The sequence below is a fragment of the Taudactylus pleione genome, unplaced genomic scaffold (assembly GCF_031769625.1).
Source record: "Taudactylus pleione unplaced genomic scaffold, aTauple2 ptg000524l, whole genome shotgun sequence".
In the NCBI taxonomy this organism is placed as follows: domain Eukaryota; kingdom Metazoa; phylum Chordata; class Amphibia; order Anura; family Myobatrachidae; genus Taudactylus; species Taudactylus pleione.
Window position 1 is genome coordinate 561396 of NW_028284926.1, and position 25451 is coordinate 586846.

Sequence of the window (25451 nt, forward strand, 5' to 3'; positions counted from 1 at the left end):
CCAAAACCCGCGAGACTCGGAAGGCGGGATGATGACGTTTTGCCTCGATTTCAGATCCGAGTCAGGCGGGAAAAGTCGAGCCTGACTCGGATCGGCCTCGGATCGGGGGGGTTCGGGGGGGTTCGGATTTCAGAAATCCGAACCCGCTCACCCCTAATTATTAGTATTATTAATATTATTATTATTATTATTAGTAGCATTATCATTATTGTTATTATCATTATCTATATAATAAGCGAGAAAGCGTGTCTGTCTGTCCATCTTTTTGTCCTTTATCCATGGCCAGAGTTATGGACCTAACTCCACAAAATTTGGCAGGGTGGTGTAGTTTGACCAAAATTAGGTTTTGGCCTAGGTTTGAACTTTGTCAGAGCTACACTCTGTCACACAATCCCTAAAAATGTGGACATTCTCAAATTACACAGGTTCCGGGGCTGGGTCAAGTGGAAATTGGCAGTCTGCCAAAAACATGTGAGAAAGCTAAAAACATGTGAGAAAGCTACAAAGTATCATTTTGTTGTAACCTCAGTCTGAGCAAACTTGATGACTCATGCAAGTTCATAACAAATCCAGAGCCTCTGTGTCTGTATGCAAGGGTTTAACTAGAACTTTGTGGATCACATAGCAGGATCTTAAGAGGGCCCCCCACCAGAGGTAAAAAAAACACATACATTTGCCCCCAGCAACTCACCTCTACATGTCCATCCAGCAGCCTCTCGCCTCCCCCCTTGTGCCATCAGCAGCCAGCATGTGTGGATTTGGGGCAGGGCCGCAAGCTAATTACAGCTGGCACACCAGCAGACATGGACAGACAGCGCCGGCTCAATCTGAATCTGGTAGTGGTCGTGAGTCAATTGGAGCTTGCGGAATGCCAGTCATTCATGAGCCGCCACTGCTGATTGGCTGTCGGTCCGCAAGCTCTGATTGTCTCGCAACTGGTGGCGCTGTCTTTACATGACTGCCTGCCAGTGTGACAGCTGTAATCAGCTGGCGGGGCTGGCACCAAATCTACGTCGCTGACACCCGGGACCCCCTTGACGGCCCTGGCTGGACCGGCTAACCTTGTGTGCATGACTGGGTGCAGGGGGAGCGGCGGCCATATAGGCAGCTTGAGCACCATAGCAGCCACACCCCTCGCACCCACAGTAGTTACGCCACTATTTGCATGCAAGTTAGCAAACAGTGGGGTCCTTTTCAATGATCAATGGAATGGGGTTATAGGCGAGGACAATGTACACAAATAAAGGCTGCTGGTGCACTTCAGGGTCCAGTCTTCAACTCGGGCAACTCCGGGTATCCCAGCTAGTTTAATATGTTTTACAAGCTTTTGTCAATTTTTTTTTTCTTATCTCTTTCCTATATTTCGCTACCTCCCTCCTCCTCCCTTCTCTCCTCTTTTACTCTTTTCTTTTCACGTCTTTATACTGTAATCTCCCCCCTTTCTGCTTGGCTCTGTGGGCTTGATTCAGAGCCGCTCGTAAGCGGCCGCTCGTTCGCTCTGAGCGATGTTCGCACAACTGCGCATGCGTATGGGTCGTAATGCACTGCGCAAAACATTCATTGCGGTCGGAAATCGAGCACTCGCAAAACAGCGAGTGGCTGCTAATTTGATTGACAGAATGTACCGTTTGTGGGTGCTAACAGGGGAAGGTGCTTGAAAACGGGGGAGTGGAGATCCGAACGCAGGCGTGCCTAACGGTCAAAACGGCGTTTAATGGGAGTGCATAATTAATAAAGGAGCATCATCGACCACGTCACTTGGTTGTCTTTTAGCCTGAACTGCTCGCAGTGATAGCGGTAAGAAAACCCTACCACAAGCACTGCGAGCAGTTCAAATGCCTTTCGATGTACCCGATTAATCTAATAAATACCGGAGATGACGTGTGATGCGAACGGCAAAGGGGCGTCTTTACAAAATAGCGAGCGCATTTTTCATTCGCTCGCTCAGACATAGACGCATCAACAAACCGCAAAGAGCGAGCGCTCAATTTAAATAGCCGGCCCCTTTTTTGGAACGACCGTCCGCAAATAGCGTCCGGCTCTGAATCAGGCCCTCTATCTCTTTCAACCTTCCTCCGTCTATCTCAAAGGTACCATGTAGGCTACTATACCAAACAGAGAAAATTAAAATTATACACAAAAAAGGTAAATGTCACAAGGGTAAAACAGAGAGCGCAGGGGGAAGAAATCGAACAATGGCATATTTAGACAACTGAAAGGTGAATTACAATTATAAACAGTAAGACTCAATAACTCAGTGCCCCGGGAAGGGCATACAGGAAGGATCACAGCTACAAAGTGTGAGAGGAAGCGTACTGGATTGAGGAATAGTGCAGAAATAGAACGAGAGGGTGGAGGGCCCTGCATGTGAGAACTTACAGACTAGTACCATATAATAAACCGCTTATATTAACAGTATTGTGTACCCTATTGCATTTAAGTTTGGGCTGTCCTCTGCCTCTTTGCACAAGTACAATACATGTTTTCTGAAAAAGAAAAGGGAATCTATTTATGAAGAACGAAACAGCTGCTCGGCACCACGAGTAATGCTTTGGACTAGGGGTGTTCACTGGCCGCTTTTCTGTTTTGGTTTTGGATCTGGATCTTTCTTCGTGTTTTGGATCTGGATTGGTTTTGACAAAACCACCCTTCCGTGTTTTGGGTTCTGGGTTTTGTGTTTTGGATCAGTATTTTTTTGTGAAAAAACATAAAAACAGCTAAAATCACAGAATTTGTGGGTTTTTCTGCTCCTTTGCTATTATTAACCTCAATAACATTAATTTCCACTCATTTCCAGTCTATTCTGAACACCTCACAATAGTGTTTTTATGTCCAAAAGGTTGCACCGAGGTAGCTGGATGAATATGCTAAGCGACACGAGTGGGCGGCACAAACACGTGGCCCATCTAGGAGTGGCACTGCAGTGGCAGACAGGATGGCAGTTTGAAAACTAGGCCCCAAACAGTACATAATGCAAAGAAAAAAAAGAGGTGCAAGATGGAATTGTCCTTGGGCCTTCCCACCCACCCTTATGTTGTATAAACAGGACATGCACACTTTAACAAACCAATCATTTCAGCGCCAGGGTCTGCCACATGACTGTGGCTGAAATGATTGGTTCATTTGGGCCCCCACAAAACAAGCTGGCAATTAATCTGTCCCTGCACAAACTGGCTTTACGGAGGCAAGATGTCATCCTCATCCTCCTCATCCACCGATTCCTCACCCTCTTCAGTGTTGTGTACATCATCATCCTCACAGAGTATTAGGGGTCTATTTACTAAGCATGTTAGGAGAAGTGAAAAGTGAAGAGTAAAAAGTGATAAGGTGCCAGCCAATCAGCTCCCAATTGTCATTTTTCAAACACAGCCTGTGAGATTTAACAGATTGACCACCCTCGAATCCTGGCAAAACGAATGAAGGGCTTCATCCACAAGTCCCACATACCGAGCGGAATCCCTCCATCTTAGCTCCTCCTTCACTTTCTCCAGCTGCTCCTGCAAAGGTCTGATGAGGGGAATGACCTGACTCAAGCTGGCAGTGTCTGAACTGACTTCACGTGTGGCAAGTTCGAAGGGCTGGAGAACTTTGCACAACACGGAAATCATTCTCCACTGCGCTTGAGTCAGGTGCATACCCCCTCCTTTGCCTATGTCATAGGTGGATGTATAGGCTTGAATGGCCTTTTGCTGCTCCTCCATCCTCTGAAGCATATAGAGGGTTGAGTTCCACCGCGTCACAACCTCTTGCTTCAGATGATGGCGGGGCAGGTTCAAGAGTGTTTGCTGGCGCTCCAGTCTTCGGTACGCAGTCGCTGAATGGCGAAAGTGGCCCAAAATTTTTCGGGCCACCCAAAGCATCTCCTGCATGCCCCTGTCGCTTTTCAGAAAACTCTGCACCACCAAGTTTTTTGTGTGAGCAAAACATGGGACGTGCTGGAATTTGCCCAGATGTAATGCCCGCACAGTATTGGTGGCGTTGTCAGATATCACAAATCCCCAGGAGAGTCTAAGTGGGGTAATCCACTGGGCAATGATTTCCCTCAGTTTCTCTAAGAGGTTGTCGGTGGTGTGCCTCTTACTGAAACCGGTGATACACAGCGTAGCCTGCCTTGGAACAAGCTGGCATTTCTGAGATGCTGCTACTGGTGACGCTGCTGCTGTTGCTGCGTAAGGTGATACATCTACCCAGTGGGCTGTCACAGTCATATAGTCCTTAGTCTGCCCTGTTCCACTTGTCCACATGTCCGTGGTTAAGTGGACATTGGGTACAACCGCATATTTTAGGACACGGAGGACACTTTTTCTGACGTTTCTGTACATTCTCCGTATCGCCTGCCTAGTGAAGTGGAATCTAGAAGGGAATTGGTACCAGGGACACACTACCTCCATCAATTGTCTAAATCCCACTGCACTAATGGCGGATACCGGATGCACCTCTAACACCAACATAGCTGTCAAGGCCTCAGTTATCCGCTTTGCTTCAGGATGACTGCTGTCGTACTTCATCCTCCTCGCTAAGGACTGTTGGAGGGTCAATTGCTTAGTAAAAGTAGTGGTGTTCCTACTTGCTCTCTGGGATGATGAACGACTCCCAGCAGCAACAGGGGCAGCAGTTGGCGTCGCAATGCAGGATCCTCCCGAGGAATCCCGGATAGGAGAGTCAGTCATGCCAGTGACATGGCCTGCAGGACTACTTCTGATCCTAACTGAGTAGGAAATTGACGAGGAGGGAGTTGACGGTGTGGTTTGCAGGCGCTTGGATACAACAGGACAACGGGATTTAGGTGTCCCTGGTCTGCTTACGGTCTTAGCCACAGTTTCTGAACTTGACAGTAACTTTTTATGAACGCGCTGCAGGTGACGTATAAGGGAGGATGTTCCTAGGTGGTTAACGTCCCTACCCCTACTTATTCCACCTTTACATATGGTACATATGGCAAGACAGTTGTTGTCCGGATTTAGATAGAAATATTTCCAGACCAAAGAGGTGGAATGTTTGGTCTTCTGCCCAGGCATGACCGTGATGGGCTTTTTCATCCCACGGACAACAACTGCCCCGGTGCCTGATTTAAACAAACCACCTCACCATGAGAATCCTCCTAGTCATCTTCAATTTGAATATCAGCAAGTGGACTGTGGGTGCTCCTTCCAGCACTTGCAGAGGGCGTGCAAATGGTGGAAAGAGCCACCTCTTCCCGTCCGGTGTTGGGAATGTCAGGCATCACAACCGCCACCACACTTGGACTCTCCTTGGGGATTTGTGATATCTTCTTAGAACTCACAATTGTTCGCTGTGCTTTTGCCAGCTTAACTCGTTTGATTTTTGTAGTCGGAGGAGGGCTTCCATCGTCCTGTGAAGCTTAACCACTAGTCATGAACATAGGACCTTAGCCATTCCTTGCCACTCCATGTAGTAAATGGCATATTGGCAAGTTTACGTTTCTCCTCAGACGATTTCAATTTATTTTTGGGGATTTTATATGCTCTCTGCTATGACATTGGGCATCGGCCTTGGCAGACAACGTTGATGGCATTTCTTCGTCTATGTCATGACTAGTGGCAGCAACTTTAGCACCAGGAGGAAGTGGTTCTTGATCTTTCCCTATTTTATTTTTATCGGACAAATTTTTGTCCTCCATTTATGTGATATTGATACACGTGCGGCTAAGGCGCACACAAACATAGAAAAAGATTTTTTCTTTTTTTTTCCGGCACTTTGGGGGTTACACAACCCTTCAACAGACGAGCCAGCCGGCCCTTGATTTATGACACAGGCGCACGCTTGGCGCTGCTACTTTGTTGATGCACGTGCGGGTACAGCGCACACAAACAGAAAAAAAAAGGGTTTTTTGCACTTGGGGGAAGCACCCATGATGGACAGAGCACCCCCTGGACAACACTACAGCACCCCTTTAGGACTACAGTCTTTATGGGACACTGCACAACACAGCCCAGCCAGCCCCTATGGACTTTGGAGTGGACACAGCCCCTATGGACAACAGCAGCACAACTCCCACCCTCCCTCTTCACTGTCCACAGCCGGAGTGAAAAATGGCGCCGATGCGGGGACCTTTTATAGAATCCAAAACCCGCGAGATCTGACAGCGGGAAGATGACGTTTTGCCTCGATTTCAGGTCCGAGTCAGGCGAGAAAACCCGAGCCTGACTCGGTTCCCGCCTCGGATCGGGGGGGTTCGGATTTCAGAAATTTGAACATGTTCATCCCTACTTTGGACCCGCTTTGCACCTTGATTTGCGAGATTACACCCAGATTTCTGCCAGAGCATCTAAGCGTGCCCAGGCAAAATGGCTGCATTTGCGGAGAGCAGAAGTTGGCACTGGTAGATGAAAGGGTTCATTGGAGTTACGCATGGAAGAATCACAGGGCTTTGCTAATATTTGTACAATATTGGAATATATTGCATTTCATTCTGCAATGCTGGATTATTATAATGAGATAAAGTGGTGGAGAGGCTGCATTTTCCTTGCAAGGACATAAGAGATACCCAACGTCAGGTCTTGCCCTATACTGTACATTTCACAAGACTATGACTGACAAAGGCAAAGTGATCACGACAGCTTCAGGATCTCCTATTCACCACCAGCCAATCAGAAGTCTTTGATCAGATTGCATTGGTCCATTGTAATGTGGGAGCAAGTCATTTTTTATGGCGATTTTCTTACCCGCCATATGGACTCTTTGCAAAAGAAGAAAAGAAGATTTGGGGCTGGATTCCCGAGATTTAATGCTAATGCAATTGCAACGGTATAAACATCGATAACATCGACGCAGATCGGGCAGCCATGTTGCACATAAGTCAAGTCTGACCAGCCTCAAACACTGCAGCTCTCCTGACAAGCTGACAGCTCTCATGCTTTGAACACACGCCCTGATTCAGAGCGGGACGCTCTGACAGAGCGCTCGCTCTGAATCAGGGCCGGGTTCAAAGCATGGGGCCCAGGGCCCACAGCTACAGCGAGCGGCCTTGATGATGGCCAACGGGCTTGCGACGAGACCCTTGTGGTAGGGTCTCGTGGCCTCAAGCCCCAGAGAGATTTCGGCTCTAACAGAGCCGAAATCTCTCCACTGACATCACTCGTGATGTCAGTGGGGCTGCCCACAAACGACAGGCGTTCTCATGGGAACGCCTCCATTTGGGCAGCCACGCACACCCGGCCCGCCCACCAAAGGGGGCGAGCTGTTACTCAACATCAACAGCTCGCCCCCTTTGGTGCGAGACCCGGAGCGACGGATTGCCGCTCCGTCGTGCGCATGCGCTGTGGGCAACCATCGACCCGGTTGCGAGCGCTCAGCGCTTGCGACCGGGTCTGAATCAGGCCCACAGTGGCTAATTTGTCCATGAAATTAAATTTAAACATTCCTGACATGCCTGTGTTTGCCAAGCTACCCTGTCACCTCCCCCAAACGCTGAGTACCTGTCACTCACTGTGCGAGTGAATCCTCTGTGTGAGCGTGATCACAATAAAAACGCTGCGTGTGTACAATGGCTAACAATCGCTCGATCTGCACAAATATCGACCTTGCGTAAATCTCGGAATCAGGCCCTTTAATTTAATATTTAGCAAAGAGGTTAAGAAACGTTTCAGAGAGCCTTTTTGTTCAATAAAAGTTTATTTGTGCTTATTTATTTTTTACGCTTTCAGTGTAGCGAACGGGGGTCTTATGGACTCTCTCCATTACACTGGGGCCACTGGGATGACAAAGTTGTCACTATAGCGTCACAGTCTTGTTAGTCACTCTGACCCCCACAGCCCAGGGGATTCAAGAAGTGCCGCAGCACTGGATAAGGGAGTCATTATGTTTTTATTTTCGCCACCGCACAGAGGGTCTGATTTACGACCGATCACAACTGTGAATGCAATAGCGATTACGCACGTAGTTCAACTGCGATAGTATGCTAATCCATGGCGATCGCTATGACGCCGCAGCACTACATAAAGACGCCCACCTTACCTTACACACATCCGTAATGTTTAACAAGACTGCGAAACCATCGGTAACATGGAGTACCATCGCAGCCTCACGCACACTTGCGCCAAGCTCTGACCTTACTCAGAAATTGCCAACCATGCTTGCCGACTATCTGGCTGCCCCTTCCGGGAGGGAGCAGCCAGATCGGCTTGACTGGGGGGGCGTGACCAGCAAACGGGGGCGGGGCTGGCCAGACTTCCAAGAGCTTGCGGGCGGAGCCACGCGATTGCGTCATTTTGGCCCCGCCCCCGCTACACGCTGCCGATATTACAGGCAGCGTGAAGCAGGGGGCGGGGCCAAAATGACGCGATTCGACGTGAATCGCGTCACAGGCCCCCCGCTGCCGAGGATTTTTCTGTAATTGCGGTGGGGGGCAGGAGGGGTCGGCAGCTGCCGGGAGACTTGCTTGCCTTCCCGGGAGGTCGGGAGCGGCACCCGATTTTCGGGAGGCTCCCGACCAAATCGGGAGGGTAGGCAAGTATGTTGCCAACTTCACGCTACGAGTCCTGGGCTGTATACGGCATCACAGTGGCTAATTTATGCACGCTGTCTAAATGCACTGGCACGCCTGCATTTCGCCGTCCGCCCGCCCGTCACCTCTAACAAACAGCACTTCCTGTTACACTCTGCGATGGGTCTGTGTAGTCACTGTGATCGCAGTCGCCGGTACGCGGATGCACGCTGCGATGCATACGTATGGAGCTGTTATAGTGCGAGGGACACTACATTTCTTTTTATAATGAAATCCAGCTCAAGTTATCTAGCAGTTGGGAAGGTGTGGAGCCAGGAGCAACATGCTGCCAGTATTTTTACAATTACGTATTTACTTTTACACAGACGTTATTGCAGGGGACCATTAATAGTACTGACCTTCAGTGGAAAAGCACATTTTAGATGCACTCCTAACCATGTAATATAGATGTGTCTACATACACCCATACCCTCCAACATTTTCCTGTAACAACCCGGTACATGGGGGGCGTGGCCGCAGATAAAGGGGCGTGGTCACGGATAAAGGGGCTTGTCCATGGGGGCTGGAGGCATCGTGCGCTGGCTGGTTTAGAACTTGCAGTTATTGTTATACTGCAAGTTCTGTATAATTATCGGCGCTGGCAGAGAAGCACGGAGGTCGGAGAAGATCCGGCTGTCACTCAGCAGCGCTGCGGGAGTCCTGTGTCCCAGCAGCGCTGCCTATGAAATCTGGTGAGTGTACCCACCCGGTACAATCGGTACAGCCCCTGTTTGCCGGTACAGCCCATTAAAAAACGGTACTGTACCGGCTAAAACGGTAGTTGGAGGGTATGCATACACCTATCCTGGAATGGCGTCACATACAGTAGCCCTATTTGGTATATGCCACAGATTTCGCAAGTGAGCCATACCATGCAGCCAGTGGCGGATCCAGCAGGGGCAATTGGAGCGATCGCCCCCTCTAGCACAGTTTGTCCGACCTTTATCATCTCTCTCCTCTGCATCATTAAGTTCAGAGGAGAGAGATGATAATGGATGCCGGGCTGTGCTGTGATCGGAGCTCCCGGCGTCTCCCAGTTAGGGGGATGTGTCAGGGACAGGCTGTCACCTGACCCGGGAGCTGGGGAGGAAGCGATCACAGCCGGCTCCTCACACCCTGTGATCAGCTGTGTGGTCTAAATAGACCACACGCTGATCACTGCTAAAAAAAAACAAAAAAGACGACAACTTACCTCTGTCCAGGGACCGAAGATCAGGGCTCCGGTGATGTCCTCCCTCCAGTCAGCTGGTCTCCCGGCTCCTGCACTGTGACCCTGGTCAGCTGCTGCATTAAACATCTGACCGGGTCACAGTGCAGGATGGGAGAGCAGCTGACCGAAGCCCGGAGGGAGAACATCAACGGAGCAGCGGAGGTAAGTGAAAGTAAAGGGGGGGAGGGGGGGTCGCGGGGAGGGAGGGGATCACGGGGCGGTTGCCGCGAAGGGGGGGTCGCGGGGGGGCGGAATTAATCATTAACTCGTCCCCCTAATACAACAGTGTAGATCCGCCCCTGCATGCAGCCTGCCAGATATTATCAGTAATGCAACAAAAGTATAATGCATGACTACCCTGGGCACTAGCACTGGCATAGCATGTAAACAGTTTCATACCCACTAAAGTGGCACATGTAGTAAATGCAGTACGAATGACCACTCCAGGGCTATAACTATATGTTGGCCAGGATGGTTCTCCCAGAGGCATCACCCACAAATCTTACCCTGTGGGGGCCTATGGCTGCCCAACTGGGGGGAAAGCTCTTCACTAAGCACCCCTTCCTCGCCTTTTAGTCCGAGCTCCTGGTTTTGGGCTCCGTGAGGTCGTGACCCAGAACTGCAATGCACACATGACGTAGCTGAGCAAGACCAGCTCTTTGCCAGGGGTGCCCGGACCTCTGGGTACACTAATGGACCCCTCAGTCTCTCAGGGGGAAGTGTGAAAACTTTATTCTATCCACTTACAGTAAATTTCCTAAAGAAAGAAATTCTGCTTTAGAAGGAACCTGGGTATCAAGAGAAACAGGAATAATTTTTTCTGCCTAACGGCCACCACATTAATTTCCTTTTCATGCTATTATGCACCGACTGGCACCACAGGATGATATGAAAGTGAAGGAATCAGTAAGGACGGACCATCAAGGATGCAACATTTCCTGATTCCCTGCTCTGCTGTCATCATCATCTGCACTTGTAATGTAACAGAGAGATTCGTATTTTTGAAGCTCTTCGGATGAACTGTTTTATTACTAAAGAGTAACTAAGGAACTGGATATAACTGCAAAACCATTGCAAGTCACAGAGGTCCAGGTGGATTCATGTTAATAATAAGTATATATGGAAAACATTGTTATGCATCAGGTGCAGTGTCACTAAGGAGCCATTTGGCTTATATCTTACATTGCATTAACCCCACAATAGATAACACACAATACCTCGGTGCCCTCCAGGCATCACAAAATCCTATACTAGCAAAGTGTTGAAAGGCGGCACTCGCAGGACACTTAGGGGCCTATTCATTAACACATCAAATTCTCTGGAGGTAATTAGGTGTAGAACTCGCATGGATTTCTACCTAATTAGCGGAGGAATCCATCATTCCTCCTCCCCATAACTATCTATTCCGAAAAAGCTGTCATTTTTGCGATGACAGCTTTTCAGGAAATAGATACTTTTCACTCTCTACACTAACTTACCGCAGCTGGAATCCGTTCTGCGCATGCGCTGTTACATTCACAAAAGCGGCGCACATGCAGCACTGACTACAGCTGCGGTAACTCTGTGGTTTTTTTTTTTCTAAACTTTACTGTGTTCTGCCTGGAGAACACAGTGTCAGAGCAGCCACCGGAACCAGAGGAGAGATCAGAGTGACGGAGGGAGTCGGCGGAGGACCTGCCCACGGGAGCAGGTAAGTAACGCAGCTACAGAAGTAGCTGCGATACTAACCGCGGCAACAATTGCTTTTCGGAGCAGTTGTCCCCTCACTGATGATGAATTGCTCCGTTTGTCAGGCTTCCCCGGCTGCGCGTTAGATACTAAAGTATCCCTCGTAGCGAGTTCTAAACTTCATCATCGGAGGCCATACGGCCTTCGATGATGAATAGGCCCCTCAGTCTCTTTTAATCAGACTTTACTCAAAGAATCTAATAGACTACAGGTCTGATAGGGACGTAGTTGGCATCCAGTCAGTCAGGATCGATTTATCTATCCATCTCATATTTATGTTTTTAACGTATCTAAGATTTCTTAAATATTAAGTATCAAGGCTATTCATTATAAAGGTAAAGCAGGAGATATCTTACCTTTCAAACCCGATCTGGCTCGCTGTCCCCATACTATTGCACGTATGGGGACCTAAATTCCTCAAGCTCTGAAATACTAAATGTTCGGAGCTTGATAGCGGGAACCTTCGCCATCTTCAGACGGAGTTTGCTCCTGCACCCCCGCTCCCCGCTCCTTCCTATGGGAAGAAAGTACGGGGTTTACGAAGAGGGCTAATTAACATGTTGAATAGACCCCTCAGAGTAATGAGTCATAAGTGCCAAATCTTCGTATTTATGGAAGTGAATGGAATTTTATGCATATTACAAAGCAAAAAGCATAGGCGGCTACTACAGATGAGATTGAGGCCCTCATTCAGAGGCGGTCGGAGGATGCAAGCGGTCGCTCAGAAACTGGGCGGCTGCTTGCATCCTGACCGCCCGCCTCTGTTGCGGTCGTTAGGCTGTTGGTTAACACCCACGGCTCTAACGACCGCTCCGGTGATGGTCGCGACGGTCAGAGACCATCGCGACCATCGGGGCTTACGACGAGACCCTAGGGTAGGGTCTCCCTTGTCGTAAGCCCCGGAGAGCTTCTGGCTCTGTCTGAGCAGGAAGCTCGCCACTGACATCACTAGTGATGTCAGTGGGGCCTCCCCCAAACGGTAGGCGTTCCCATGGGAACGCCTCCATTTGGGCTGCCACCCCCCCGGCCCGCCTTTCAAACGGGGCGAGCTGTCAATCAACATCGACAGCTCGCCCCCTTTGGATCGAGACCCGCTACGACCGGCGCTGTCGGTCGTAGCGGGTCTCACGCATGTGCACGATGGCGCCGGCGCCGTCGTGCACATGCTCTGTGGGGGGCCATCGATCCGGTCCGAGCGGGTCTGAATGACCCCCAATGTGCTTGACATTCAGAGGGAGAATGGCCAATACAAAAGATCTAAGAGACTTTAAATGCAACATGGTAACGGATGCTAGATTTGCCTACGTACTCTTTGCAAAAATCATAACACCATCTCAGGGTGGAGTAACAAGTCTCGTTGGAGGAGATGATGCATCAACTCCAAAAATGCGGTCAGACCTCCACAAATGCAGTTTTCGGTGGTTTGTCTGCATTTCCCATTGGCAATGCGAAACTTTCCAGAGCTTGGACCTTTGAGGCAGCACCATCTATAGATGACATTGCCTAATAGTAGCCTATGGGCTTCTTTTAGGAGACTTCTTTGAGAAGGATCCAATGGTAGCCCTCCCAGGATCCCTCACAGCTCGCGTATGGGCTGGCCGATGGCCGAAGTTTTCACACTGCAAGTAACAGCTCATATCAGGAGAGCCGTCCTTTGCTTAAATCTTCATGCATATGGCGTTAATAAACGCCGCTGTGCATGGGATCAGTGGCGGAATCAGGGGCGTATATATAATGGGTGCAGGGTGTGCGGGGAACACAGGTCCCTGGGTCCTGGGGGCCCCCGCACCGCACACCCTGCAGCCATAATATTACTTACCTCTCCAGAGTCCCACGTCGGCGCGGGGGTCTGGCGCTGTAAAACGACTGGAAAATAGCCGCGGCGTCCATTTTCCCGTCGTTTGCACATGCGCAGTACAGGGAAAATGGCCGCCGCGGCCATTTTCCCGGTGACCTGTGCATACATTATAGACTCTGGCCATACTCTAGTGCCCAGAGTCTATAACTCCAGCGCTGGCCGCACACAGCTCAGTGCACTGCCGGCCGCCAGCACACGGGCCCCCTCCTCTCTAGAAACGCCCCTGGGCGGAATGCATCACATCCAAACTACGATGCTTGGTACATCTCGCCCAAGCAGAGAAGAACCATTTATTCCTACTTTGCCCCTGGCCTCAATGTGTCACTCTGCCCTCTTCAGTGTACAGCAGCCAATGACTGACTGATTTTATTTTTTAAATTATAATATATAAATATATATATATATATATATATATATATATATATATATATATATATATTGGTTTCTGTTACAAAATCTTGGATTTTCTAAAAATCAAATAAAGGGGTGTTTTTAGTGCAGATTTTTCTTTGTAGATGACAACCTCACCGTGTTCCCCTCCTGTCAGCGAAGGACATGAAGACGTTTTGCAGTCAGATAACATAAACACTATACAGTACCATGCAGGAGAGGAAAAATATTGCTAGATCTGATGAATTCTGGTATCTGTCGATTTATGACCCAGGATATGGCAAAAACAGGATGAGTTTATGGATCTATTCCGTCAGGTGTCACCAATATACAGTAGTTAAATGATGGGTGTGTCTTGTTGTGTTGTTGTAGCAGTGATGTACGGTGAGGTGAGGCAGAGCCTCTCCTGTCATACTTAGGTATACTCCACAATTTTTATACTATAAAAATTCTAAGAAAAAATGTAAGAAAATATTATAAATATCTTCTTTGTATTATTCTAATATTTTTTATGATCAAAACTCTGGAGTAAAAAATATATGGCAGGTGAGGCACTGCCTCCCCTGTCTACCTTTTCTGCACATCCCTGATCAAAACTCACCAAATTTCCAGCACTATATACTGCGACACCTCTGTATAATGCCCACATGTACCCTCAGGCTCATATATGTATCTGTAAATCTGGTTCTAATACTACCCAGTGCCTCCCCAGCCATTTACATCGCCGCACTTTACTGAGTTTTAGCACGTGTTGCTAAGAGCGTAATAATGTTTGCACGCCACAAAAATTTCGCTGCGCGTTCGCCATTATGCAATAGTCTCTTCCCCAGCCAGATCTCCTTCTGGGGGATGAGAAGGAACGAGTTATATCACACATAAATCCACTACCTGCTCATTTTCACTATAGCTTACCATAGAGTTTCAGAACCTACGTACAAGACTTCAATACCTTAAACAGTCCATTCCTGACCAATGATTTCTCGGTAGAAATGATACGGTAGGCACTATTTTTAAAACAAAGGTAATCGACTATTTGGTACTAGTAAATAAAAGCATTGCTGATAGGAACGACAAATTACTGTACCTGTCTCCTGGAGGATATGGTGTTATTAGAGCACCTACTATTCAACTTGGAGTTGAACGTCTTGTTCTGATGAGCTGAGTCGTTTCTCCAAGTCTTTGAGTTTTCCTTTGGATCTGATGGTATAGGGTTCAAAAACAGAATTCTCGCAATGAGCCCGTAGAGGACCGTTGCCAAAGTCATTGGCACAGCGTAAAATATGCCAAAGTCAATTAAGTAAATAGGAGAGTAATAACTCCGGTCGACTTTGTAGCCACAGTTCACCACGGTGGCATCTCTGTAGACCGTGGTGTTGAGGTCCAGTAAGAAGAACCACATCATGCAGTAGAGTGAAGTGAAAACCCAGACGAATATGATGATCTTCTTGGCTCTAGAAATAGTGCACAGGAACTGGGCTTTGATAGGGTGGCAGATTGCGAGGTATCTCTCAATTGTGAATGCAGTGATAGAACAAGACGAGGCATTAATACCCAAGTATTGGAGGTAAGTAATGCACAGACATCCCATATATCCATAGACCCATGAGCCGTACACACTCTCGGTGATGTTTGGAAGTCCTGCAGCCACCAACACCATGAGGTCGGCAATAGCAAGGCTCACAAGGTAACAGTTAGTTGGGGTTCTCATGTGTTTAGTCCTAAGGACCACTAGGACCACCATAATGTTCCCAACAATACCAAGTCCACAGATTAGGACAACTAGGAAAACAGTGACTATTTGATACTCCAGACCATTCCATTCTCTGTCCTGGAGGAAGGTGCCATTGAGATCGGTGAAAGTTTGGTTTTCCATATTCAGAAGGATAGAGCCGCTACTGGCTGCAGGACCATACTTTGGTAACTTACAGTATATCAGGGATCCGCTTTATCAAATGTCTTCCTGCAGGAGAAACAGGCACCAATCATTATCAAAGTTCCACATGAGCTCAAAGAAGGAATATGTTTAGAGATGATGAAAGCTCATATACTAGATGGGTCAGTTTTTGCAGTATGTTCTGAGGTTTGATCAATCTGATATGATCACATAAGAGCATTTTTTAGTAAACAATGAAGATATCATTATCGACTACAATAGTGGTAGCTCATTCTGTGGTTATATTATGTCCAAAATCATTGTCACTAAATAGAGGTGGGTCATCGATGATCCCATCTTAAGTTATTACATAAGACAATTTAGCTAGGAAATAGTGATCTAAAGGTTAGTTTGAGTTTTTAAAATCCAGCTAGCCCTCCCTTGAGGATGACAGTTTAGCATTATACCTGTACTTTCAAACAGAATTAATGTGGAAACGGCACCTTAGGCTGCCCTTCTCCTCAGACATTCTCACTAGAATTAGCTAAAATACGTTATCACGATGAATCCATAAAGTGACAAGAATAAATGGAGAGGATTTCCTCCTAGGTGAATCGTCTGTTGGGGTTGTGGCTGGGATAATGGGCGCTAAGGTTCTCCAATTCAGATGTCACCATAAGGACCTTATCTAGTCAAGAAGACACTTATCGCATTCTCCCAGTATGCGCCATCAATTTTAAACTGTAACGAAATGTACTGCTGTAATAATGTACCATCAAATTCTAGTGCAACTTATAGCCAGTTGTGTCCATCACATTTAGTTTGCAGATGAAGAGCCGCAAGTGAGTTGCCACCAATTTGTAGGATTCTATTAAATTATATACTGAGATGTTCTCCTTCTTTAACAAAAAAAGGAAAAAAACAATTGCCATTGGGAATCTTACATTCAGAAAGTTTATTTTGCAATGTCCTCTGATTATCAGAAGATCAATATCTACGGCAAATATGTTTTTCAAATAACAACATTTCATCTGGTGCTTAAAATAATTGATAAAGTCTGAACACATGTCAGGTCACTCCATAAGGTAAACTATAAAGTGAACATACTGAAATACATATAGAGAGAGAGAGGGAGAGGGAAATAGAGAGAGTGGAGGAGAGAGAAAGAAGGGGAGAGACGTGAAGAGAGAGGGAGAGGTGGAGAGAGAGAGGGGAGGGAGATTAAGAGGGAGGGAGAGTGAGGGGAAAAGAGAGAGAGAAGGGGAGAGAGGGGGAGAGGGGAAGAGAGAGGGAGAGAGAGGAATGGAGGAATAGAGAAGGAGTTGTAGAGATAGGGAGAGGGGAAGAGAGAGGGAGGGAGAGGGGAGAAAATGGGAGAGGGGAAGAGAGAGGGAGGGAGAGGGGAGAAAATAGGAGAGGGGGGAGGGGAAGAGAGAGGGAGAGGGGGGTAAATGGACAGAGAGAGACAGAGGGTGGATATGATAAAGGAGAGGGGAGAGAGAGGGGGGAAATGGAGATGAAAGAGAGAGAGGGGGGGGGAGAGAGGAAGAGAGGGATAGAGAGAGGGGAAGAGAGATGGAGAGAGAGGAGAAGAGAGAGGGAAGGGAGGAAGAGAGAGAGTGGGAGAGGGGAAGAGAGAGGGGGAAGGGAGGAAGAGAGAGTTGTAGAGATAGGGAGAGGGGAAGAGAGAGGGGAGGAAGAGAGAGAGTGGGACAGGGGAAGAGAGAGGGAGAAGGGAGGAAGAGAGAGTTGTAGAGATAGGGAGAGGGGAAGAGAGAGGGAGGGAGAGGGGAGAAAAAAGGAAAGGGGGAGAGAGGGAGAGGGGTGTAAATGGACAGAAAGAGACGGAGGGTGGAGATGATAATGGAGAGGGGTGAGAGCGGGGGGGGAATGGAGAGGAAAGAGAGAGAAATGGAGAGAGAGAAGTGGAGAGAGAGAGAGAGAGAGAAGTGGAGAGAGAGAGACAGAATGAATGGTGGGATACTGTGGTTTAGAATCCATAATGAGGAGAGACCAGCAGGTGAGTTGATATGAAGTCACAGGGAGTAAGAAGGAAGGATATGTATGTGGAGGTTTGTGACCCTCTGTAATGTAGACTGGTGCTGTATACAGGCAAAGGGAAAGTTAGTTCACTACTGCTGACAAACTACCTGGAATTACAATATATGAGCACAATTAGGGAAAAAGCAGAGACATGGGAGAAAGACATAGAAAACAACTGAATGACAATGTCGTCTGATAATAAAGTGCTATGATATTAATGTGACTTCCTCAGTTCTTCTTCTTGTTATTAATATGTTTTAATGCCCATTGGCTACCACACTTATTGAGTTTTCATTTTGCATTACTGGATTTAAGTGTAAAGTAGTGAGAATGGTGCAGTCATCTCAGAGTGAAGAGGGGGACAGGGATTATTGTGTCTTCTGGAGGTAAAACAAAATCCATCAAAAGATTGAGCTCTGAGACACAAAGGGGCGAGCAGCGGGGGGACACAAAGGGGCGAGCAGCGGGGGGACACAAAGGGGCGAGCAGCGAGGGGACACAAAGGGGCGAGCAGCGGGGGGAGCATGTGAGATGCTTCATGAAATAACTTAGCTTAAAGATTACTTATACTAAGCAGACGTAATAAGGCATCAATTCTCCTGCCCAAGTTCTCATATTTGCCCCATGAAAGCCGGCAGTAACCAACAAGATTACAGGACATGCAATCTGGTTACTTAAATATAAATCTCACCCCTAACCCATCTTCCCACATAACAGCAGGGCGGTTAAAATACTTCAAGCTCTTTGGTGAAGCCCCCAATCCCCAGGTAACATTTCCGCACTTCATGCAAACAGTGAACTTGATCTGTCTCACCTGTCTGGGTCCAGCTTCAGGGATCCACAGAGGTCAGGCACTTCCTCCGCCTCAGTACAAAGTAGTTAATTCACCTGGAGACAGCAGAACCCAAGCATCATGTCACTGCCAGGGAACATTTCTTGTCCTTTAAATCATTTACACCCAAACTTTTCTTCTTTAGGCAAAAATGAATTCAGGGTTTTGAAGACAGTGGATCTAACAGGCAGATAAGAGAGAGAGCTAAGCAGGTAGCTCAGTCATAGATTGGTGAGGTGTCCCAATTGTTGCTCACTGGCTCTGGAGCAGGAGAGACTGGGAAGCACCCTGTCAGCTCAGAGTTAAGCAGCAGCAGCAGTAGCAGCTGTATCATGCTAGGTGGCTTCTTTCTGGCAGATCTTAAAAAGCACTGTAATTTATTTGATCACCAAAGAGGGCAAAGGAAACAAACCCTATTGGCATGCGTCTGACAGTGATGATGAATAGCCCCCTCCTCACCAGCCCCCCTTCCATTCATCCTCAGCCTTCTCCAGTGCTATGAAAATATAATATCAGCAGCTAAAAACCTTCGTAGGAAAGGTCTCTGATTTATATGTTTTTGCAGTTCTGTTTCTTGCATTCTTGCTACCTGAAAGTGAGATGTACAGTATGTAAGTGTATTATTACCTGTTCTAGCGATAATGTGTAATGCAATAGATATATACTGTATGAGTCATTGCATTATGCTCCCTTATTTTTCTGTACTGTGGGTCTGATTCAGCAAGGATCGCAAATGCTAAAGCGTACGCAGATGGGCGATTGCCGCGTACGGTGCATGCGTATGCACCACAGCGTGCGTGCGCAAAGATATAATTTCGATCGCATTTGCAAACACAAAGACCACCGAGAGCCATCACAGATTGATTGACAGGCCCGTGAGCATTTGGAGGTGGTGACGGGGAGTGGTCGGAGAAACGCAGGCGTGTCTGAATGCTATTGCATGGGCGTGCATAAATTAGCCACTGAGACGGCATACGCAGCTTGAGTACTCACTGCGTGCAACAAGACTTGCAGTTTCTGCGGCAGGTCAGACCTGCTGTAATTCTGCGTGAGGGGCCGATGTCACTCGATGTTACTCGATGTTACCGATGTATACGCAGGACTGAGAGGTATTACAGATGTGAGATAGCGATAGTGGGCATCATTAAGCTGGCTGTGCGACGGCTTTGCAATTGCATTCATTAGCATATTTTTGCAGCAGACCTCTGTGCGATTACAGAGCTGCGACCGCAAAAGCTATCCATGCTGAATCAGGCCCTATATGTGTTGTAAATATTCAGTTACTAGGACTGATTTTGTTAGATGAGAACATGGCAAATAATCCAAGCATATAGAGAAGGTTGGTGTGGTTGCACAGATGTGTACAACTATGCACACGGGGCGAATATCTGGATTATTATCCATGCGTTCAATGCAAGTGTAATTTTTGCTTATTGTATCTAAATGTGCATCAACCTCAAACTGGGTATTTTAAATCAGAGGTAATAAATTAGAAGCAAGAAAATCTTCACTGCCTTTTCCTTCATATCTCATCTGCCCACCAGCTTTTCTCTCACATGTCCACCAGCTTTTACCTCACATGCACATCTGCCCATCAGGTTTTCCCTCACATAAACATCAACCAACCATCTTTTCTCTCACATGCACATTTGCCCACCAATGTTTCCCTCACATGTAAATCTTCCACCTAGCTTTTCCCTCACAATGCACATCTGTCAACTAAGGGCCTGATTCAGAGCCGGACGCTCTTTAAGAGCGCTCGCTCTGAATCAGGGTGTTGTTTTTTTTGTTGTTGACCACCCACAGCTTTTGCGAGCGGCCAGGTGATGGTCGCAACCATCGGGGCTTGCGACGAGACCCTTGTGGTAGGGTCTCGTCCATCGCAAGCCCCAGAGAGCTTCCTGCTCTAACACAGCAGGAAGCTCTCCACTGACATCACTGGTGATGTCAGTGGTGCCTCCCACAAATGGCAGGCGTTCCTTCGGGAACGCCTCCGTTTCTGTAGCCACCCCCCTCAACGCCTACAAAACGGGGCGAGCTGTCGATCAACATCGACAGCCTCCCCTTTTGTAGTGAGTCCCGGAGAATTTCTCTCTCGCTTCGGGGCTTGCACATGCGTGCGCATTACCCCACCATCGACCCGCTTGCGAGCGCTATGCGCTCGCGAGTGGGTCTGAATCAGGCCCTAAGTTTCCCTCATATGCAAATCTGTCCATCAGCTTTTCCCTCATATGCACATCTGCCCACCAACATTTCCCTCACATGTCAATCTTCCAGCTAACTTTTCCCTCACAATGCACATCTGCTAAGTTTCCCTCATATGCAAATCTGTCCATCAGTTTTCCCTCACATGCACATCTGCCAGCCAGCTTTTCCCTCACATGCTCATCTGCTTATCAGCTTTTCCCACACATGCACATATTCCAACTAAGTTTTCCCTCATATCCATGTCCCTCATGTCCATCAGTTTTCCCTCACATACACACCTGTCAGCTAGCTTTTTCATCACATACACATCTGCCTGCCAGCTTTTCCCACACATGCACATCTGCAAACCATCTTTTTCCCTCACATGCACATCTGGCCACCAACATTTCCCTCACATGCACATCTGCCCACCAGCTTTTCCCTCACATGCACATCAGCCAAGCAGATTTGACCTCAAATCCACATTTGTCCATCAGCTTTTCCCTCATATGCACATCTGCACACCAACATTTCCCTCACATGTCAATCTTCCAGCTAACTTTTCCCTCACAATGCACATCTGCTAAGTTTCCCTCATATGCAAATCTGTCCATCAGTTTTCCCTCACATGCACATCTGCCAGCCAGCTTTTTCCTCACATGCTCATCTGCATATCAGCTTTTCCCACACATGCACATATTCCAACTAAGTTTTCCCTCATATCCATGTCCCTCATGTCCATCAGTTTTCCCTCACATACACACCTGTCAGCTAGCTTTTCCATCACATACACATCTGCCTGCCAGCTTTTCCCACACATGCACATCTGCAAACCATCTTTTTCCCTCACATGCACATCTGCCCACCAACATTTCCCTCACATGCACATCTGCCCACCAGCTTTTCCCTCACATGCACATCAGCCAAGCAGATTTGACCTCAAATCCACATTTGTCCATCAGCTTTTCCCTCACATGCACATCTGCCAACCAGCTTTTCCCTCACATGCACATATGCCAATCATCTTTTCCCTCACATGCACATATGCCCATCAGCTTTTCCCTCACATGCACATCTGCCAACCAGCTTTTACTTCACATGCACATCTGCTAGCCAATCATCTTTTCTCTCACAAGCACACCTGCCAACCAGCTTTTACCTCACATGCACATCTGCCAGCCAGCTTTTACCTCCCATGCACATCTGCCAACCATCTTTTCTCTCATATGCACATCTGCCAGCCAGCTTTTCCCTCCATGCACATCTGCCAGCCAGCTTTTCCCTACATGCACATCTGCAAGCCAGCTTTTCCCTTACATGTACGGATGTGCAGGATCGGATAGGTTCGAGTTTGCACGTTGAGTTCGGATTTTTCCCTCCAAAAAAATGGAACTCAGAAAGAGGCAAAACGTCATCTTGCATGGACGAACATCATCATTCCTGGACTTTTGTCCAGGAATGATGATGTTCGTCCATGCAAGATGACGTTTTGCCTCTTTCTGAGTTCCATTTTTTTGGAGGGAAAAATGATGATGTTCGTCCATGCAAGATGACGTTTTGCCTCTTTCTGAGTTCCGTTTTTTTGGAGGGAAAAATCCGAACTCAACGTGCAAACTCGAACCTATCCGAGCCTGCACATCCCTACTTACATGACTGTACTACAGCAACTTCCTAGGGGTATATTTACTAAAGGTCAATTTTAATTTAAAAATGTACTAAAATCAGCCTTTAGTAAATACTTGTGTACTCCCTGGTCCCTATTTTTCTGCTCTCTCCTACATTTATCCACACAGCTGCAGCTTGTCTCATCTTCCTATCTCTATCTCTTCTCCTCCAACTCATTCACTGGCTTCCCTTCCCCTACATAATCCAGTTTACTATAAACTCCTAACTCTAACATTGAAAGGGGATGTAGTGAATATGCCGGCTGACAGGATGCCGGCCGTCGATATACCGACGCCGGAATCCCACTTACCAGCAAAATACAGATGCTGCTATCGCAAAGGGGATCAGGATACCGGCGTCAGCATCCCATTCGCCGGAATCCCGAACAAAGGATCCAGGTAAGTATGCGCGTTAGCCTGGGCAAGGGGGGGTTAGGGACCCCCGGGGGGAAATTAGGGTTAGGCACCCCCAGGGAGAGTTAGGGTTAGGCTGTGAGGAGGGGGGGTTAGGCACCACCGGGGGAGGTTAGTGTTAGGCACCCCCCAAGAGAGTTAGGTTTCGGGTGCAGGAAGGGTGGGCTAGGCACCACCCGGGGCAGGTTAGTGTTAGGCAACCCAAGGTAGAGTTAGGTTTAAGGTGCGGGATGGGGGGGTTAGGGTTAAGCACCACTGGGGGGAGGTTAGGCTTAGGCACCACTTAGGGAGGGTCAGGGTTAGGGGAGGAGAGGGTTAGGTTACTTACCACCACTGTCGGGATTTTGCACCTTCGGGCTTCCAGCGTAGGGGTTTGAATCGGCTAGTCAGCTGCCAGTATTTCATACCCAACCCCCTAGGGGTATATTTACTAAAGGTGAATTTTAATTTTACATTGACCAAAATTAATTGAATTCAGCCTTTAGTAAATACTTGTGTACTCCATAGTCCCTGTGTTTTTGCTCTCTCCTACATTTTTCTACAGAGCTGCAGCTTGTCTCATCTTCCTATCTCTATCTCCTCTCCTCCAACTCCCTAACTGGCTTCCCTTCCCCTACATAATCCAGTTTACTATAAACTCCTAACTCCAACACTCACAGTACTTCATCACTCCTCTCTTTTTCATGTCCCTGAACTCCTCTCAGTCCTTGCTCCCTCTCATTCACTCTACTTTCCCCTGTCAGCTTGTCTCTTCACTGTCTACCTCCTCCCTCTGCCCCATCCAAGACCTTTCCCGTGCTGCACCCGACTCTGGATCTCAATCCCTCGCCTGTCTATCAGCCTCCATTGTTTCAAATGGCTAGAGAGGAGGGGGCCTGTACAAAGACTGTACATGGGCCCCTCCTCTCTTAAGAGGCCCCTGCTCCCTTTACCAATCAACCTCTGTCCAATAACCTCTGTTTCTACCTGTCACCCTCTGCCCATCACCATCTGCCTGTCATCCTCTGCCAATCGCCCTCTGCTCATCTCCCTTTGCCTGTCACCCTCTGATCATCGCCTTCTGCCTGCCACCCTCTGCCCATCGGCCTCTGGCTGTCACCCTCTGCATCTCCCTGTCACTTCCTGCATCTCCCTGTCACCCTCTGCTTCTCCTCGGCACCTTGTTCCTGTCCCTATAACCCTTTGTCCGTTAATCTCTGTCTCACCGCTTCACCCTCTGCTTCTGCCCATCTCCCATTGCCCATTAGCCTCTGCCTCTTCTCGGCACCCTCTGTCTCTCCCCATTACTCTCTGACTTTCCCTATCACCCTCTGTCCATTACGCTTTGCCTCAACCCATCACTCTCTGCCCATCAGCCTCTGCCTCTCTCTGTCACCCTCTGCCTCTATCCATCACCCTCTGCCTCTACCTGTCACCCTCTGCCTCTCCCTGTCACCCTCTGCCTCTATCCACCACCTTCTGCCTCTACCTGTCACCCTCTGCCTCTATCCACCACCTTCTGCCTCTCCCTGTCACCCTCTGCCTCTCCCTGTCACCCTCTGCCTCTATCCATCACCCTCTGCCTCTCCCTGTCACCCTCTGCCTCTCCCTGTCACCATCTGCCTCTATCCATCACCCTCTGCCTCTCCCTGTCACCCTCTGCCTCTATCCACCACCTTCTGCCTCTCCCTGTCACCCTCTGCCTCTCCCTGTCACCCTCTGCCTCTATCCATCACCCTCTGCCACTCCCTGTCACCCTCTGCCTCTATCCACCACCCTCTGCCTCTCCCTGTCACCCTCTGCCTCTATCCATCACCCTCTGCCTCTATCCACCACCTTCTGCCTCTATCCATCACTTTCTGCCTCTCCCTGTCACCCTCTGCCTCTATCCACCACCTTCTGCCTCTATCCATCACCCTCTGCCTCTATCCATCATCTTCTGCCTCTATCCATCACCCCCTGCCTCTCTCCATCACCCTCTGCCTCTCCCTGTCACCCTCTGCCTCTATCCATCACCTTCTGCCTCTCCCTGTCACCCTCTGCCTCTATCCATCACCTTCTGCCTCTATCCATCACCCTCTGCCTCTATCCACCACCTTCTGCCTCTCCCTGTCACCCTCTGCCTCTATCCACCACCTTCTGCCTCTCCCTGTCACCCTCTGCCTCTATCCACCACTTTCTGCCTCTCCCTGTCACCCTCTGCCTCTATCCATCACCCTCTGCCTCTATCCACCACCTTCTGCCTCTATCCATCACCCTCTGCCTCTGTCCATCACCCTCTGCCTCTCCCTGTCACCCTCTGCCTCTATCCACCACCTTCTCCCTCTATCCATCACCCTCTGCCTCTATCCATCATCTTCTGCCTCTATCCATCACCCCCTGCCTCTATCCATCACCTTCTGCCTCTCCCTGTCACCTTCTGCCTCTATCCATCACCCTCTGTCTCTATCCATCACCTTCTACCTCTCCCCTCACCCTCTGCCTCTATCCACCACCTTCTGCCTCTCCCTGTCACCCTCTGCCTCTATCCATCACCTTCTGCCTCTCTGTCACCCTCTGCCTCTATCCATCACCCTCTGCCTCTATCCATCACCCTCTGCCTCTATCCACCACCTTCTGCCTCTCCCTGTCACCCTCTGCTTCTATCCATCACCCTCTGCCTCTATCCACCACCTTCTGCCTCTCCCTGTCACCCTCTGCCTCTATCCACCACCTTCTGCCTCTATCCACCGCCTTCTGCCTCTCCCTGTCACCCTCTGCCTCTATC

General features: G+C 48.5%; 1 protein-coding gene across 1 annotated transcript in view; it reads right to left on the minus strand.

Annotated features, from left to right (window-relative positions):
• The window catches only part of TRHR (thyrotropin releasing hormone receptor), an 83102-nt gene extending 64562 nt beyond the window's left edge, over window positions 1–18540 (minus strand). The window contains exons 1-2 of the mRNA XM_088450781.1: window positions 18423–18540; window positions 14777–15652 (exon numbers count right to left, since the gene is read on the minus strand). Of these exons, the coding sequence (XP_088306907.1) occupies window positions 14777–15565 (789 nt within the window). The 5' untranslated portion in view covers window positions 15566–15652; window positions 18423–18540. The remainder of the gene's footprint in view (window positions 1–14776; window positions 15653–18422) is intronic.
• Between the last annotated feature and the right edge of the window lie 6911 nt (window positions 18541–25451).